This window comes from Carassius auratus, chromosome 11 (assembly GCF_003368295.1).
Source record: "Carassius auratus strain Wakin chromosome 11, ASM336829v1, whole genome shotgun sequence".
NCBI classification, from domain to species: Eukaryota; Metazoa; Chordata; class Actinopteri; order Cypriniformes; family Cyprinidae; genus Carassius; species Carassius auratus.
This window is the reverse complement of record NC_039253.1, coordinates 11,134,953-11,154,060: the sequence shown is the minus strand read 5'-3', so window position 1 is coordinate 11,154,060 and position 19,108 is coordinate 11,134,953. Positions and strand designations below refer to the sequence as shown.

At 36.4% G+C, this 19,108-nt stretch overlaps 1 protein-coding gene across 1 annotated transcript in view; it reads right to left on the bottom strand.

The window, feature by feature from the left end:
- Positions 1-760: 760 nt before the first annotated feature.
- Positions 761-19,108, bottom strand: part of LOC113110587 (inactive N-acetylated-alpha-linked acidic dipeptidase-like protein 2) — a 131,393-nt gene continuing 113,045 nt past the window's right edge. The window contains exons 5-6 of the mRNA XM_026274712.1: positions 17,095-17,233; positions 761-1,014 (exon numbers count right to left, since the gene is read on the bottom strand). Coding sequence (XP_026130497.1) covers positions 761-1,014; positions 17,095-17,233 — 393 coding nt within the window. The remainder of the gene's footprint in view (positions 1,015-17,094; positions 17,234-19,108) is intronic.

Sequence of the window (19,108 nt, the reverse complement as noted above, 5' to 3'; positions counted from 1 at the left end):
AGGTTAGTTAGAACTGTTTCTGTTTCTTTAACACATCAGTATATCATATATATTATTTCCCTGTCATTTAAGTATGTGTAATAACTAAAGGTCTCTTTTGCATTTTAATGGAGACCAAAAATAGGTGCCATATTTTTTTACTCTAATGCATAAATTTGAGTTACAAACACACCCACACACACATATTTCTATGGTTTGTGAGGACTTTCCATAAACTTTCGACTTCTATTACTTTTATACTTTTTATATGTTCAGTCCCCACAATGTATCATTAACAAGTACACACAATGGGAACCTTCCAAAAAATTTAATTTAAAAATCTAATTATTTATGAAAGTTGAACATTGTAAAAGGCAATATGGGAACCTGACAAAACCCTACTTCAGGAAAAATGTGACGTTGAATAGAAAATAAAATATTCAAGCATTATTTTTGAAAAGATATATGCAAAAACAATATATAATACAAATAAATGTAATGAATAATAAAACAAAAAGGTATTTTTTAATACTTTTTTTTTTTTTTACATTTTTTAATTTTTTAATAATTGTATTCAATTAAATGCATACTAGAGCACAATTTTTCTGCTCAATTAAAAAAAAAACAAAAAAACATTGCATCGAAAAAAAGAAAGTAAATTATATACTACTACTAATACTACTGATACATTATGTACTTCCCAGTATAATGGATTAACATTTGAATGTTATTATTAATAATATTATTGAGAGGGATTCTAATGGCAGAAAGTCTCTCTCCTTCAGGTTACGCGAGTGATTTGAAGGCTGTAAGCAGTGATATTGTGTGAGGCTGAAGAAGGCTGTCTGTTGACAGATACAGTAATGCAGCAGGCGTTGTTTCTGGCCCAGGGCTTACCTGAGGCTGAGGGCATGGCCATGGGGATGCAGGGTCTTCCCTGCCCCATGGCGGGGGCAGAGAGCAGCAGTTTCGCTAAGGAGGCAGAGATGGGCTGAACCAGCAATGATGTCAGGTTGTGGCGACTGTCTCTTCTGGCTGTGAACAGAAAAAAACAACAACAACTGTAGTTCTTATTTTTTTAAAAAGCTTTTACACAGCTTTATCAAAATGAAAACACTAATAACAGCATTCCATCCTCAGAATTTCACCCTCAGCATGCCATTTGCATTGATCATGACTTTGTGAGCATTTAGAGCGTGTCATGGGGCTCTTAACACCACACACGAGCAAACCAATTACCCAATCAAAGAGCTTTTCTATTGGTTAACACCTCCGCTGAGTCTTCTCACACATCTTCTTCTAGGAGGGCAGATGAACAGCATTAGTCTGTTACGTGCTGCATAAATATAGCTGCAGTGGGGCCAGGCAAAGATGCGTTTAGTGATGTGGGGTGAGCGGGAAGGGGCGGGCGAGGAGGTTCGTAATGTGCCGTAAATCAGACAGAAAAGAGAAAGGAGCGCTGAGAGGAACCTGCACAGCCAGGCAGGGACGTATCAAAGCTTTTCCTCGCTGCTGATTGCAGCTCACGGGCGGCAAACTAATAAGCCTGGAGATTTTAAGTTTGAAGAAACGGTTTCTAGCAGGCCATAGGGGATTTATATGGACGAAATGCTCCATTGATTCAGGCTCATTAAAACAGCGAAACGGTGAGCCTAATCCTGCTTTAGGAGCAAATTTATTTAGGAGCTTCAATTTTCCAGCAGCGCTTCCGCACCGGTGGGATGGGGTACAGTCATCCACGAATAACAATCAGTAGACCTTTCTGTTACACAACACTCTATTACCTTCCACAGATAAATGTATTCAGAGGCAGCAATTATTTTACAGCAGTTACGCGGGAATGAACGCAGAGGAAGTTCCCCTCGAAATCAGCTTAATATGTTCTTGGTCATAGGGGAATACAGGAAGTGATTATTGGGTTCTGAGGGGGGCTTTTGAAGTAACGCTGCACTGTAAGTGCAATTATCTGCCCAAAGGTCACAAGGGTCAAAGCTGTGTTTAGAGAGACTCATTATCTTTAACCTTCTAAATGTGATTTAATGTTAATGAATTTGTTTATAAATATGATGAAATATATTCAATTTAAAAATCATTTTTATATCTATCCATCCATCGTTTAGATTTTAAACCCGGAAGACGAACATAGCGCAAAAAAAGCTCAAAATTAAGTGGTTTTCGCTATAAATAAAATTAAAGCTGGCTAACATTGTCTTCTATAAAGCACAACTCAAACACCCCTGTTAAAATCTCAGAAATTGTAGTTTAGTGTTTCTTAATTCAAATCAAATCGTGGTACATATCCAGACACACCTGAACCCAATAACAGCTGCAGAATGAACTAAATAAAATGGAGGCTTTGAGAGACATAAAGTGAGAACATTTTGTAGTTTAATACTTTAGGGACATGTCTAGGGCACTCATTGATGTACCCTCTAAATTCTTTTTTACCAGCCTAAAAGAATACTTTCATTCGTCTTGATAAATAAAACACAGACAAGGTTATGGTGAAGAGCTTTCATCCTTTCCTGTTAGTTCTATCTGCAGCGCAGCTAAAAACGAACAAAAACAAGTTTAAAAGTACAAGATGCCCTCAAAACCCATTAGGTCGCACTCCAGCTGGAGATATTAGAGCTTTGGAAATAAAGTAGCTCTGACCTTGATGAACTCAGAGAGTGTGTGCACTCAGTCTGTAGATACCGCACAAAGGAGAGAAGGCTACTATAGTAGATCCGTACCACTGGGGTGCATGAGAGGAACGTTTAATACTACACTTGTCAACTAACATGTTGGTCTCTCAATAAGAATGATTCATGATGCCAGTGAAATACGCACAAGATCTCCTTTCCATCTCCGGATGAGAGATGTGCGCTGCATGCAGAAGTTATGAGGGGCCGTGTGTCTTTTACATTTCCATACTTTATTCTATTCTAGTTTGAAATGAACCGAAGGCTGATAAAAACCCAACATTTTCTCACCAATGGATCCTCTACAGTGAATGGGTGCCGCCAGAATAAGTCCAAACAGATAGAAACATCACAAGTATCCAAAAGTAATCCACATGACTCCAGCACATCAGTTAATCTTGTATTTTGTAAGAAATCCATCTAGAAAAAAGTTGTTCTGTCTGAACCAGGAGAGATTTATGCACAAATTAAGCACAAAGGGAAACCGCTTGGTTATAACGGTTTTAAATAAATACTGTATATCAGTGGGTTTTGATGTGAGAGGGATGGACTTTTAAACTGGAGGAAGTGTTATTATGGATCATGGCCTCTTATGGTATTTTGGCCAAAGTTAAAAATGCACTGATTAACTTTTTGCTTCAAAGAATGTTAATAGATGGATTGGAGTCATGTGGATTACTTGTGGATTAATAAGAGGTTTTATTATCAGCTGTTTTAACTCATTTTCACCCAGATCCACTGGTGATGTCATGCTAAATTTCTCTAAATCTGTTCTAAAGGAGAAACAGACTTAACTTCATCTTTCATGGCCTGAGGGTAAATTTTAAGCAGATTTTCATTTTATGGGTGAACTTTCTTTAATATAAGCATTACATAACATTTCAGCATCTACTAACTGTAAAATGCAGGGCTTTTTGAAGAAGAAGAGATATAAACATTCAAATAACTCTTCCTGGGAGGCTTGTTTGCTCAAAAAACTGGATGTTCTTGGATCATGATTACAGTATATATATAATTTCAGCGATGATATAAAACTCTAAAATATGCATGCAAAGTGACACACTGGGCCTTTCCAACATTTTGACATGCTGTACTGTACTTTACACTACCATTCAATGTTGCTGCTTCATTTCAATCACACAAACTAAGCTCCCTTTTTCCACACAGAATTACTCACCTGAGCTCCATGTGAACTCTGCAGTACACAGATTCATATCACAAATCAATTAGACACGCCATGTCTGTTGCCATAGATGCCTCCCTGCTGATGCAACGGGCTGTGTATGTGTAATTTCAGTATGTTGATTTCATTTAGGTAAGCAAGATTCATTTAGACAAAGATTAACTAATGTCATTATGATGAAATTAAACGTCAAGGTAGCACTAACTCACAATTGTACTTCACTTTACAGTACAAACATCAGCACTTCCACACACAAACACAAAAAAAGAAGAAGAAAAAAACCACTAAAGATGATCCAAAATAACTGCGAGAACATCCATTTTTTTGTTGAGCAAACAAGCCTCCCAGGAAGAGTTATTTGCTGAAGTACGATTACCCACAGGGCTTAGACTCATTCCCTCCACACAGAGATGCTCATGAGATATATATTACACGCCTGCGGTGGGGCCATATGTGCAGTGTTCAGATTACAAACACTGCAGTAGTTCACATACAAACTTACTCATTCAGTCCTGATGTGTTACAAATCAAATCTGTGAGAATGACAAGCTCATGTCGATAAACAGCTGGGACTGCTTTCATCCTTAAGGGTGAAGAGTAAGAACTTGTAAGTTTAACATATTACTGGAACTACACTTGACAGAAGTTCAGTGTGCAGTACATTGTCCATGCACATTTATTCACTATAAATGAAAAGGTAGCCAGGAAAGCCTGTTTTGCTATGTGTCTGTTTAATCAGTGTATTGAGATTTTTAAATAATCATCATATAGCATTTTTTACTGTTTAAACAAACATCTACTGTATGTAGTCCTGCAATATTTTGTTTACAATACAGACACTTGCTATGAGAGTCATTTAAAGCGAATTAAATAGATCTCTCCTTATTTATTTTTTTCTTTGCTTTAAGAAATGACACGCAGATTTACATGCAAATTGAATTTCAAAAAAGCAGGTCATTCATTTCCATAAGAACAATGGCAGCAGTTTTCACGCAGAGACCTACTCATCTCTCTTGAGTTCAAGTGATTGTACAGACTTGCTTACATCCCTTCAAGTCTTTCATGTGCGAAACCTGAGGTCACGCAACCATAAATTTGTTTATTGTTATAAACAGCTTCTTGCAGCGACTAAAGCAACTTGACACTTAAAAAAAAAAAAAAAGACTAGAATTCGATCATGGGCAAAATTAAATTGTATAATGCTTTCCTGGAAACTGAATGATGCATTAATGGTGATACTTCTCATCAATTAACATCCTCTTTTTGCCTTTGTCTTGATTATATTTTCTTTCTGAGAAGATGAAAAGATATTTTATGATAATGAAAGAGGCTTGAGCTACTTGTGGCATATTTGATTATGTTTGAATATATTATAAAAACCACTGCACAATTACAAAAATCTGTAGTCAAACATGATGTTAAAAACATGGAATAAATTACTTTTTAAAATTTTCCAATGGAAATAATTATTCTAGGAATCTTCTAGGAAGAATCTGTCATAGAATATGTGCCCCATATGTGGGCAGCAAGGCAGCTCAATAGATCTGGACAACAGAGCTCCTGAATGGGACAAGATGTACAGATTCAGATTGTTGTCACTGTCCTCTATTTTGTTTGTGAGAATAGTCAGTACTTCTCAGTACAACTCAAAGTAAAAACTGTCATTGAGGAAGAGAAAAACAGATAGAGGAAGAGTGAGTGTGAGAGAGAAACCGTAGTTGAATTGTAAATAAGCTACACACTCGAACATCGCATTAGTCACGTCAAACGCCGCTGTCTCTGTCCCCTTTTAACAACCATTCGCAAATCAACAGAAGAGCCTCTGACCTAACCATGATCAAAGCAAAGTAAAGGATGTTGGATTTAAGTGAACATGAGGGGGAAAAAAAGGTTGGTTAGTGAGCATACCATCACATGAAGGCACAAAAATCTATTTCCAGAACATTAGCATTCACTGTTCCTTGCTGTTGGAATGATCATCCAACCCTCATCTGCAATGCCAAATATTCAAGACACAGCTGAAAACTCGTCTCTTCAGTGAGCTTAACTGCCTCCTACTTAAAAATAAATACATACAATGTGAAAACCTTCCCTTAATCTCTCCATGTTGTAACTTGTACTATTCTATACAATGTTTGAAATTGTGTATTACTTGCACAAATTAATGATTCACTTATTGTATGGATAAAATGGATAAAAGTGTATGCTAAATGAACAAATAAGAAAGAAAGAAAGAAAGAAAGAAAGAAAGAAAGAATCAGTGTTTCAATGAAACAGAGATGTGGGAAAACAATGTTATGGCAATATATATATAATTCAATATATATAATATATATAATATATACAAATAATAAAAAATAAATAATTTTGTTGTTTTGTTGTTGAAATGACATGGCCACTAAGATAAACATTCTTGGTTTACATGGGGTCCTTTAACTTCGATGGAGATTCAGGGCTCATTTTGATTTCTCACAGACAGCAGTTTGAGTGTCCAAGCCAACCTTATGTTGTTTGCATTATTGCCATGTGTGTGGGTTTGTGAGTGACGTTTGGATTTATGCAACTCAAGACAGTCCTTGATGCTCAGTTCTACAGCTGAAATAGAAAGCTGGAAACTGCAAATATCACAACATTCTTCACCGAAAGAAACCTGTTATGAGGTGACATTGTTCCAATCTCTCTGGACCTGCTCGTCAGAGGAAAAGGGCCGATCTGACACAACGATACATTATAGAAAAAAGCCACGTTTCGAAATAACCACAAACCTTCTGTGGCTGAAACCATGTTTAATTTATTAGATGAATGTATTTGAGTGTATTTGTTCAGATCATCCTTCAGATATTTCCACTGCTACAAAATCACACTCTAGATATGACCGAACCAATCTATCATCTGGTATCCATTAGGCAGTATTCAGTGAATCTGTGTAGCTCCATTGCTCTACATCAGATGAAAAATTCACAGACGGCATCCATACAGATGAAAATGACAAAAGAACTCAGCAGTTAACCACCACAGATGTGTGGGCCAAGAAACAGACGAGGGCTCCTGGTACTCACTGTGGCAGCCAGGGTTTTCAAAACGACACTACTTTCTTAACTGACCTTTATTATGTTTTTATGATTAGTTGCTGGAGTATCAGGAGACCTGAGGGACGGCAAATTCTCGTTTAATGATGATTAGGATTTAATGACAGAATAATAGCTTCTCTCTTTGGATTCTCACCTGCAGGAGCCTTACACAGCACACAGATCATTGCATGCCCTCTGTGTCACACATTTCTACTTATTTTCAAGCAACAGAAGTTTGGTACACTGAAAAAAAAAATAAACCTTTTGAAATAATTTTCTCAGTAGGGTATGGTTTCTAGCTGGTTAACTACAGAGAAATAAAACTTTTAAGAGCTAAATTGATCCTAAGTAGCAGAAAAAGCCTTGCATCTGTGATTTCTCTTATTTTCCCCACAGTTATGACATCAGTAAAGCAATGCCTCTTAAGGGTCTGACCCCAAACGACATTCTCGCAAAGTTACATTATTTTTGAATAGAAATATCAACAAAATAGTAGTTACAGGAATTAAAAGATCCATTTATTTGACCAAAAATACTCAATACAAAGTAGTAATTTAATGAAATATTATTACAACTACTGTTATTCTATTTTATTTTCGATTTCATTTCTATAACTGTTTCTATTTTAAAACATACAATACAAGGTGAGATTTGTTATGTTTTTTGAAGTAATCTCTTTCTCATCAAGTCTGCATTTATATGGTCCAAAATACAGTGAAAACAGTTGTGAAATATTTTTACAATTAAAAAAACCTGCTTTCTATTTGAATATATTTTGAAATGTAATTTATTCCTGTGACGTCAAAGCAGAATTTCCAGTTTTCAGTGTCACATATTTCTTCAGAAATCATACTAATATGCTGATTTTCTGCTCAGACAACATTTCTTCTTTTTCTTATTAATATTATTATTGTTGAAAACAGTTGTGCTGCTTAATATTTTTTAATGTTCATCATATCAAATCATGTTCACATTACTCGCTATTGCCAATATTATATATTCAAAAAGATGTATGCATAATACATTTAAAAATGTATTTTTTTAAACTTGTTTTAATACATACTATACACTAAAAATAACTCATAATATTGCATCACTTGCACAACTTTATAGATATACACTCTAACTTCTATCAATTCTGGTGAAAGCAGCTTCTCTTGAGGAGCAAAAAAAAAAATGGAAGAAGCTGTTCCAGTTTGAATTGAAAGCATGTTTTTAGACCACAGGGCATCAAAGCAGAAGGCACATCTCACACCACGGTTGTTAAAAACACACTATCCAGCTCCTTTGCTTCCTGTAAACACACACACATCCTTGCTTAGAGCGAGTGTGCTGGCTTCTTCATTACTGCCCATTTGCAAGGTACAGGCATGTGTAAATTCTGCTTCTGGCTAAAGCCATAATCGCCTCACACTCAGCATGCTAAGAGAGGAATGGATGCAGAGCCAGAGGGCTTGAAGAGAGGCACAACTGTAAATTCTTGTCTGGTGAAATGATTCCCTATTTGCAGAGGCTAAACTGTGGCCATGTCTCTCAGGATATATGGCACGGTCCGGGCCCTGCAAGGGAGGTTCCTGAGAAAGAGAGGTGGCTCTACAGCAGGAGCGCTGGACTAAGTAAATAACATTAGGACTAGGTGATTCTATAAACACCGGTCTGGATTTCACAGGACACTAAAAACAAAGAAACAAGAGGCTATTCTAACTTATTTATAACACTAAAGCAGTGTTCCTCAAACTTTCAGACCATGTATCTATTTCTGTACTCTGATTAGCCAGAGTCAAACGCAACTATAAAAAGATAGAATAAATTAAATCATAAAATAAATTGGCCTGAATGCTTAACAAAATTCAAGGAGTAATGAAATCATTTTTATTAATAATCAAGAAACTGTCAGCTCACAGAAATTAGAAACTACTTGACGTGTTTGTAACTGTGAGAACAAAGGAACAAATTAAATGGTGGAGCTTGAATGGCTGCTATCTGTATTACTTTTGGATAAACTGAAATTCTCATTACAAAGTCACAAACACTTCTGTGTAATTAGTTTTAACATTAAAACACTGAATACTAATGTATCACTGAAATATTTGACATCAAGTAGCGTATGTCAAGGAGGTTAATTAATAATTATATTAACCCTTGTGTTGGTTGAACCTGGTTTTATGTTCTTTATGTTAACCCAACCCAAATGCTGCTCGTTTACAAATACTTCTACTTTCAAAATAATCTTTTTAGTTCCACTCATCTCTTCCACAAGCACTTAACTCATCCAAACCCATAGGCACTTAAAGTATCAAAGGTATTTACTTTGACAATGTGAACAAACAAGAGTTCATAACGTTCATAACAGACTGATTGTGATACTCCCATTTTTAACATGTTTTGGATAAAAGGATCTTTAAAATGAACGTTTTGATGAATCGTAAAACACATGTACAAATAAATAAATAAATGAATAAAATTCAAGTATACAACTGGAAGGCATGTACTGATGCTGCATGCAAATGAATCAGAGCATGTGAGTTTTATACCTGGGGTCTCGAAGACCTCATATATACATTATGTAACATCTTTAATGTAGCATTTTTAAGCGTGGTTAAATTATGTTCATAACCAGTTCTAACAAGTTTAGGAAAAATAATGAAAAAATCTGATACTTAGTGCAAGTGACTTCTAACCCAAAGGTTGTGGGTTTGAGTCTCGGGCCGGCAATACCACGACTGAGGTGCCCTTGAGCAAGGCAACGGACCCCCAACCGCTCCTCGGGTGCCCCAGCATAAATGGCTGCCCACTGCTCCAGGTGTGTGTTCATGATGTGTGTGTGCTCACTGCTGTGTGTGTACACTTTGGATGGGTTAAATGCAGACCACAAATTCTGAGTATGGGTCACCATACTTGGCTCTATTTCACGTCACTCGCTCACTCGCTCACAAACTCACTCACTCAAGTGTGTTTTTGAGCTAGTAAAAGAAGTCTCTGAAAGTCCAAACAGAACTCTAGAGATATTTTTCTCTCATTACCAATGTTTGTAATGTACCCTTCAACACATCTGCAGCACTAGAGAATCTAGCCTTATGTAAAGCCCTCGTGTGTGTTAAATACAGCTCTTCGGGCTTCATCACGTTCCTTTCTTGATTCAGTAAAGGCAGACCTACAGTCATTTGACGGGCCCGCATTTCAGGCACAGTGGGGGTCCGAGCAACAGGACAGACCAAGCAGCCCTCCTACCCTCTGCAGATGAGATAAGATGGTCCTAGCCGGCCCAGGCAGGAGGCAGCGCTGACTTTCTGAACAAGATGACAGGAAGCTTATGGCCTGCAGGGCTGCTGTCCGCCCACCCTCCATCAAATACACATCTAAACCTCCAAAATGTCATTCTCATATTCCCAAATGCTGTGAGAGACGGTCTTTTACTTCAGTAGAAATCCTATAAAAACATTCTTTCTCATGATACGTTGAAATTTTCACTGCTTTCATGCTTGAAATATATAATAAAAAGACTCAAAAATGCATTAGGCCTACATCGGCGATGACGGGGGGGACACATGGTTCAACATAAGACTGACATATTAATCACGCCAAATGGACAGAAGTGCAGCTACTGAGAAAATGTAGCCAGCAGAGTAATTTCCTCAGCTTAAGGCGCTTGTGCACTTTGGCAAAGGCCTATTGCTCTCATACAAAGAGCTGAAGAAGTAGAAGCAACATTTCCATAATGTTATTGACCAAGTGCCACATTTCTGTCTTGAGTGCAATGCACCCTCTGTTTTATTTGCATGTCTATTAGCTGGAATACCAATCAAATGATAGCGATGGTAGAAAAGGCAATTTTCAGCCTGAGTGCATTCCAAATGCTCATTGGTTTAAGGGCAGAAAGTAAAGAGAACACATGAGGATCAACTCTTGAGATGCGGGAAAGGGCGTCACTGTGGTAAAGCATTCCTTTAATGAACGCTGTATTAAAAAGCGCCTGGAGCCCAAGTAATCAAGCCACTCATCAAGTAAATGAACCACCATTTGAAGTATAATTATGATACAGAAAAGTTCTTCAAAAGTAATCATACATTATGGTTCTTTATTCTCATTCTGTTATGATGCTCTGTGTCGTTACTTGGGAAAAAGGGACCTGATAAGAGCAAAATAATGAATGGAAAAAATTTAAAGAAGTTTGAGTTAAGTTAAGGACTTAACAACTGTAACAATTAGTTGTTAGCGATAACTTTAATGAATAAAAATCTAATTATGTTATGTTAGACAATAATAAAATGGTCTGGCTCTAAACTGTAACATGCTCCACTCAGACTGTCATTCTGTGCATTAGTGAGGTTTCCCAGTGAATCTTTTTGACTGCATTATTACACCGGTAACTAGTGACAAGTGACTGTCTTTATGAGTCAATCATTGAATCTTCCACTCAATCCTATTGGTTCAAAACAGATTGATTCAGGCAAAGAACAAACATTGTACAACAAAACTGTATTTTGGGGAATAATGCTGTCTTTTCCAAGTAACCTTGTCGGTTTCTCTTCGAATAGATCAACTGCTCTTTGTGTAGAACAGTGTTCACTGTTTACATCTTTTCATTTTTTTTTTTTACTCTTGGTTTGACTCCTGCATGAACAGAAGCAGTGGGACATGACAACATGAAAAGAGGAAGAAAAGGGGCATGAAATGGAGATACCCACAGGATAAGTCAGACGGAGGGGAGAGATGGGACACATTGTGATGGTTTTGACTGACATTGCACAGAGGACGTTTCTTTTCCCAACAGCAGTGGTAAGCATTTCTTCATTAAAGACTCCTACATGTGTCCCATAGCTGCGGCGCATTTAAATAAATATGCAAATGACTACATTTCTATTCAAAGACTTCTTTTCACTTCAACAAGGTTTCTAAATAACCCAGGAGACACAATTCGTTCCATGTGAATAAAACCACCTGTCAGCAACTTGAAATTAACATTTAAAAATGGTTTGAAGTTCCCCACATATTTCACATTTCTCCTCCTCAGATATGTGCCTGGCTTTAAAGGTTAACAAAATTAAGTAATCAAAAAAGAAAACGCAATGAGCCAGCAGAGCAGAAGGCTAATAAAGAAAGCGATGCTTTTTTTACACCAGCGCTCCGTTTATGTCCTCAAGCACCTTATTGACTAATTTCCCAACCAGGAGGATGGGAGAATATATCCAAAATAAACTAAATAAATAAGATAGAGTCATGGCTCAATAAAACCACACAACATTGTTCTCCAGAGGCCACAATTCAGATACACAAAACAGTTCCTCTGATTGAATCAATGCGCTTGGCCTTATCTTTTGGTTCTAGAGACAAATGTTTCCACGTGAGCCTTAAAGGCATCATGTTAATTTGTTTCGTTACATTCACAGATCATAACCAATTCATCAATGCTAGTAGTGTTCCTGTGGCTCAGTGGTAGAGCATTGTGTTAGCAGCGCAAAAGGTCATGGGTTCAATTCCCAGAGAACACACAAACTGGTTAAAAAGAAAATTATATCCTGAATGCACTGGAAGTTGCTTTGGATAAAAGCATCTGCTAAATGCATAAATGTAAATGTAGTAGGATATACACTCTCAGGAAAGCAAAAAAAAAAATGTCACTCAGAACCCTTTCAAAAGGTACTAATATGTACTTTCAAAGTACTAATTATAATAAATAAATAAAGTATTAATTATAACTAATAAAGTACTCATCTTTTTATGCGTAATGTCTGCTTTATTTAAATGAACGATAAAAATAATAATAATAATAATAATAGTTTATGTTTAAGTTTTTCACTGTATATTTATATTTAATTTCTGTTTTATATAAATGAACAGAAACAAATTGTAATTGTTTTTTGTTAATAATAAAATCACTGTGAAGTTTAGGTTTTTCCAAATAAATTGCATAATTGGACTTTTAAAACTTGTATTATTTGAACTGCAAATCTGTTTAAAAATCTTCATTTTTACATTCATTCTAATGTTTGCTGAAATTTATTTATTATTATTTATTATGAAACTCCACAAAACTTTAAAAGGTCACAAAGCAAAGAGTTTTTCATAGTTTAATGAGTGGCTCTTTTCTATTCCATCCAGCATTTGGGAAGGGCCTCACTGTAACCTAGATTTTTGTGGTACAGCATTTGTAACACATTAAAAACACTGCAATGGGCTTACGTTATACTGAACTAGGAATATTTCTTTAACATTTTATAAATGGATCAGAACAGGAGTGAGAAATTAAAAATTGCATTTGTGATAAATCAACAAGGAAAACTATTATTGAAAACGTCTGACTTGCTAATTTGTGCAGATGCATCACATTCATTCCAAATTAAATATTATTTGAAATGTGGCTAAAACTTCATTATCTAGCAGGAGAATAAGCAAGCATGCGTTATCAAAGATGTCTGCTTAGATTTAACAATCTATTTCTAACAATGAGTGTTTTAAAATGCCAATAACACAACCATTACTGTACAGCTGATAAATAAAACTATAGAGGAGCTCTCACAAACAAAACTTCTACCACACTTTTCATCAACCAGGTTTGATCGATGCATGCTTAGCAGTAGGGAGTTTGAATTACTATTTTTTATAATTAATTTTTGTTGGAAAAGCAAGAAAACCATATTTCGGAACAAATATTTTCCAACATCTAAATCAATAGTACATCCCTCTTTGTTTTTGAAATCCTTGTTTTTGATTGAACAATGTCATAGAGTCAAATCTACAGCATGTCATTTAATAAGCACACATAATTTTGTCCATGTGATCTTATATCATGGATCATAAAGACAGCATTAAAATAACTAAAGGTCTGACCTCTGGTATTCTGTGTATGGGTTCACCAGAGCACATTGCTTATATTCACTCATTGCCAAACAAAACAGTCACAAGGACAATAGTCCTGCTAAATTATTCATGCTCCCCTGAACTACCACAGAGTATTCGGCAACTCCACCATGCACTCGTTTCCTGCCGAGTGCTCTGACAAAGGGCTTTGCTGAAGAAAAAACAGGCACGAAACATCTGCTAAGACATCTGTTTGCAGGCTCCATCGTGCCCTGACTCTGCGACCTGCTATAAGCCCACACTATCACTCCAGTAATGACACGTCCCAGTGATCCTGCACTGCAGAGAGCCAGGGTCAGCTAGGGCTGTGCTGAGGTCTTCTGTCATGGGCAGCACTCTTAAATACAGTAGTTTTGGTTTCAGCATCACGGACAGCAATATTGCTGAACCTACACGGCTGACTTTCAGCACCATGGACAGCAAACAATTCATGCTTCAGACTTACAGTATATGATGCCATAGTCATCAGTAGATGCTTAAATACAGCACAACAAGGGTTAAATAAAATTTAGTTTGAACTGTAGGACATGGTGTTAGGGAAACACCGGGTTCTTCTCAAACTAAATCTAAACTGCATCCTCCCTAGTCCAGTCCTTCTGAGGCTTCAAGGCTACACTCTTAAAAATATTAAGAATAGTAAAAAAAAAAAAAAGGGAAAAAAAAATACTTGTAATATTTTACCAGGACATTATCCAGTAGTTTTTCAGACATTTCATTTAACCCTAAAGCACAACGCAAAAAAGTACAAAATTCAAGAAAAAAATCAGCATTAAATGCTACAATGAGATGGTCTAGTAAGTGCAAATGGATACAGTCATGGTAAGAAAATCAGTGGTGATTCTAGGATTTTTATTTTAGGGAGCTCAGCCCCCAACGAGGGTATAATACATATAAATATATAATTATGTGTGACTAATAGGGGTGGTATACTAAACGTATTGCAGTAGATGAGTAGGCCTGTGACACTGACATCACTCTCTCTCTTTCTCCCTCTCTCTCTCACACACACACACACACACACTTACTGTAACTCTCTTTCTTTGGTTCAAATATGCAAACCTCTATACCACATGCACTGGAATATGTGTAAAATTGAAAGTTAAATTTTCAAATTAAAATGGCAACACGATCGCTTAATAAAGTTTGTGTTTATATATATCCTTCATTTTCACTGGAGGAAACAACTGTGGTGTGATGAGGGGTAAACGCAGTGAAAAATTAGGTTACAGTAGATGGGGAATCGATTGCTCCCCATTTTGTAGATGCAGATATTCTAAAAATCTATGGTTAAACACACACCTTGTCCTCTTTTTTTTCCCTCTCCAGCATTATGGTCTGCAAATTGAAAAATGACACACTGAAAGATGGGGAGGAGCCGATCGAAGTCTGCTGCAATTTCCATATAAGATTTAAAGGGGACAAAGGTGATCACTAATTCTTGGGTTTATGGAGCTTATCGCAAAATTTTAGGGGGGCTGAGTTGTCATTTTAGGGGCCTAGCGATGCCCATGAAGAAAATACTACTCAAATTCTAATTTAACTAATATTTTATATGAAAAATATTTATATTAAGTGACTTAATCAGTGTAGTAGAGGTAATGGCAACTGTCTATGATCTCCCAGGGGTTTACACAATGCACAATTCAGCATTACATAATTAATTTACAACAAAACTGAAGAAAACCTAATGCCATCATCTCCTATATATATATATATATATATATATATATATATATATATATATATATATATATATATATACACACACACACACACACACACACACACACACACACACACACACAGACCAAAAGTTTGGACACACCTTCTCATTCAAAGAGTTTTCTTTATTGTCATGACTATGAAAATTGTAGATTCACACTGAAGGCATCAAAACTATGAATTAACACATATGGAATTATATATGGAATTATATACATAACAAACAAGTGTGAAACAACTGAAAATATGTCATATTCTAGTTTCTTCAAAGTAGCCACTATTTGCTTTGATTACTGCTTTGCACACTCTCTGCATTCTCTTGATGAGCTTCAAGAGGTGGTCACCTAAAATGGTCTTCCAACAGTCTTGAAGGAGTTCCCCGAGAGATGCTTAGCACTTGTTGGTTCTTTTGCCTTCTGTCTGCGGTCCAGCTCACCCCTAAACCATCTCGATTGGGTTCAGGTCCGGTGACTGTGGAGGCCAGGTCATCTGGCGCAGCACCCCATCACTCTCCTTCTTGGTCAAATAGACCTTGATGCCTTCAGTGTGACTCTACAATTTTCATAGTCATGAAAATAAAGAAAACTCTTTGAATGAGAAGGTGTGTCCAAACTTTTGGTCTGTACTGTATATAGACTGTCTTCAATACATAACTAAATTGAATGAGATCAGTGCTGATTTATTTTCAGAGAATTAGAAAGCCTGCAAATGACTATGGATGATAAAAGGATGCAAAAGACATGTCTTATGCATCCTTCAAAACCGGATGAATGAAGGATTCAAAACCGAAGACTGCCTTCAAAGGATCCTTCAAACTGAGTTGTCCTTGTGGAGTGCTGGGCTAGGGGAACTTCCGGACAGGTTTATAAAACCCATGCTGTTGGACATTTGATTACAGACATTAGACACCAGCACACATTCAACTGAATCTTGGCACTACAGACAGCATACACTGTAGGTTTTAGAATTGCATGATGCTACAGCAAATTGTAGATATTTAAATACAGCCAGCATAACTTCTTTAAACATTAAGTCATTTAACTTTAGCACCATGGACAGCTGCACACACATAGCGGAATTTCAGAACCACGGACAGTGCACAATATAGGGTTTAGACTTGGTTTTAGACGTCCTTTTTTATTTTAATATGCATATACTTTAAGTTAGTCTAGATTTCATTACAGTGATGTAAATTTCTTTCATCATTAAAAATAATAGTCTGAAATGGAATGCGTTTAATTAGTGAAGAGGTAGTTTAAGTGCGCAGGCATCACAGATATCCAAAAGCATTAATTATCTTCCTCTCACTCACTTTTGCCTAATGTGACTTACTTTCACTGTGAACATTATCAGCATAATTGCAAGCATTTGCCTTGAAAGTAAAGCCAAACCACGTGAGATATGTTTTTTGTTTGTTTGTTTGCTTTATAATAATTATAATTACATTCATGTGTATCAAGCCATTGCAGCAACTCTTTTTATTTATTATGTTATTTTTCTTTTCTCAAAATAGGGAGTTTGTGATGAAGGTATAAAATGTTAAAACAATTTCAAGAAGGCTACAGTGCCTTGGAGTGTGAGCGCAGATACTTACCAGTACTGGTGTCTTCTCGAAAAAACGGGTTCCCTCCTGGGTTCAGCGTTACCCCAAATGTCTTGTTCCCAAATGGGGCATCACATGGATCTACATAGAGAAGACAGCCACCAAATCCCACCTCTGCCAGGAGAGAGAGCTGTGAAGAGAGGACAGAATTGAACTCTAAAAACAAGATATACTACTTTTAAAAAGTTTAAGGTCTGTTTTTTTATTCTTATTATTCTTATTGAAAGCAGTTTCTTATACTCAACATTTATTGGATCAAAGCTACAAAACATTTTTAGACAGACAGACAACCACCAGAGGTGCCATGCCCACTCAAAATGCACTATATATATATATATATATATATATATATATATATATATATATATATATATATATATATATATATATATATATATATATATATATATATATCATACAATCACACTGGTGATATTAGAACGTCCAGTGTGGCACAGCATCGGCTGCTAAATTAAAATCAGCACTCGCACTTTGGCTGGCCCTGTGCAAGACCCGTTTTTACAGCTGCATGTTCGAACAAACTACGCACAATTCTGTTGAGCTGGCAATGCAATGACCAATCTCAGATGAGTCATTGCAGAAATGTTTTGTTCAGTGCGCGTGATTGGTGAAGGAATTCTGCTCTCTGACGATTCTCTCATCAGAAACAACAAAGTGCAGATGTACATACAATGTAATTATATTTATTTCACAGATTAAACAGCGTCAATGATTATAATGAGAGTTTTTTACAGTGCTTAAAATGTTCTTTGACAATGTAAATGTTCTTTGCTTTCTGTACAATTAAAGAGTTATAATTAGTAAATTACAATGTTTCTAATTAATTCACATTAAATACAAAGTCAGTCGTATTAAAATATTTTATGGCATGACACACATATCTGGTAGGCTACTTAAGTAAAAAGATGGGTTTTTGTGCGTAATGAATAGATTACATTATTAGACTAATTTGCCCATCAACCATTATCAACTAACATAATATATAAAGGTGCAAAATGCATCTACTGCACTTGCAATTATTTGAGAATTAAGATATTTCATGTTATAGTTAACACGTTTGGTAATATATATATATATACCTGTACCTATATATATATACACATGGCTGCTGTGTGTCATGACAAGCATGGCGAGCAACCAAAACCTCCCCACACTCCCCGCCTTCACTTGTGCACACTCAAAAAAAAAAAAAAAAAAAAAAAAAAACCTGTGCATGTCATCGCTGAGGTATCAATCACAGCAACTTAACTTGACATGGATGGAGGAAAATGAATGTCTCTTTTATATAGTTACAAAAACCACAATATATCATGATATATTTAAGTGTACTTGGTGTTTTTTTAGATAGATTTTTTCTCTCTTTTTTCTGTGATGTTTGTGTGTCTGCTGTTAGCAGACAAATGAAATAAACAAGCCAGAGTGAAAAGTGTGTCTAAAGATAGTTTATTTTCTAAAAGTCCACAGGGCCGAAAGTGCCCATAGCTGAAGAAACTCCCACATAAAAATCAATGATCTCAAAGTAGAGCAAATCATTCCCAACTTGACTGAATTTGAACTTCAAATTCACTTCTCCAGGGGTAAAGAATGAGGATGTTGCCACCTCACATGGCAGTAGACATTTATATAATCTGAGTCACTGTTCAAAGGTCCCTGTTTGCCTTGAAAATCTAGTCGACAATCTTGCTGCGACCGCTAATGGCAGCATATACCATATGCACAGCGGCACATCATTTATGCTGATGGTGCCAGTCATGTCAGCAGTTAGACTGTGTGTCAAACAGACGGCCACATTTGGTGTGAAGGCAGATGCACCACTGGGTGTTGTGCAAATGAAACTCTCTAGCACCTGACATCCGTATGAGAAGCCAACCAGAAGCCACTCTCCATGCAAGATAAAGATAAAGAGGCTTGTAATAGGCTTGGAAATCTTTTCTTTTTCAATACGGGAGTTGTTCACAGATAGCAATCATCACCTTGTAGGCAT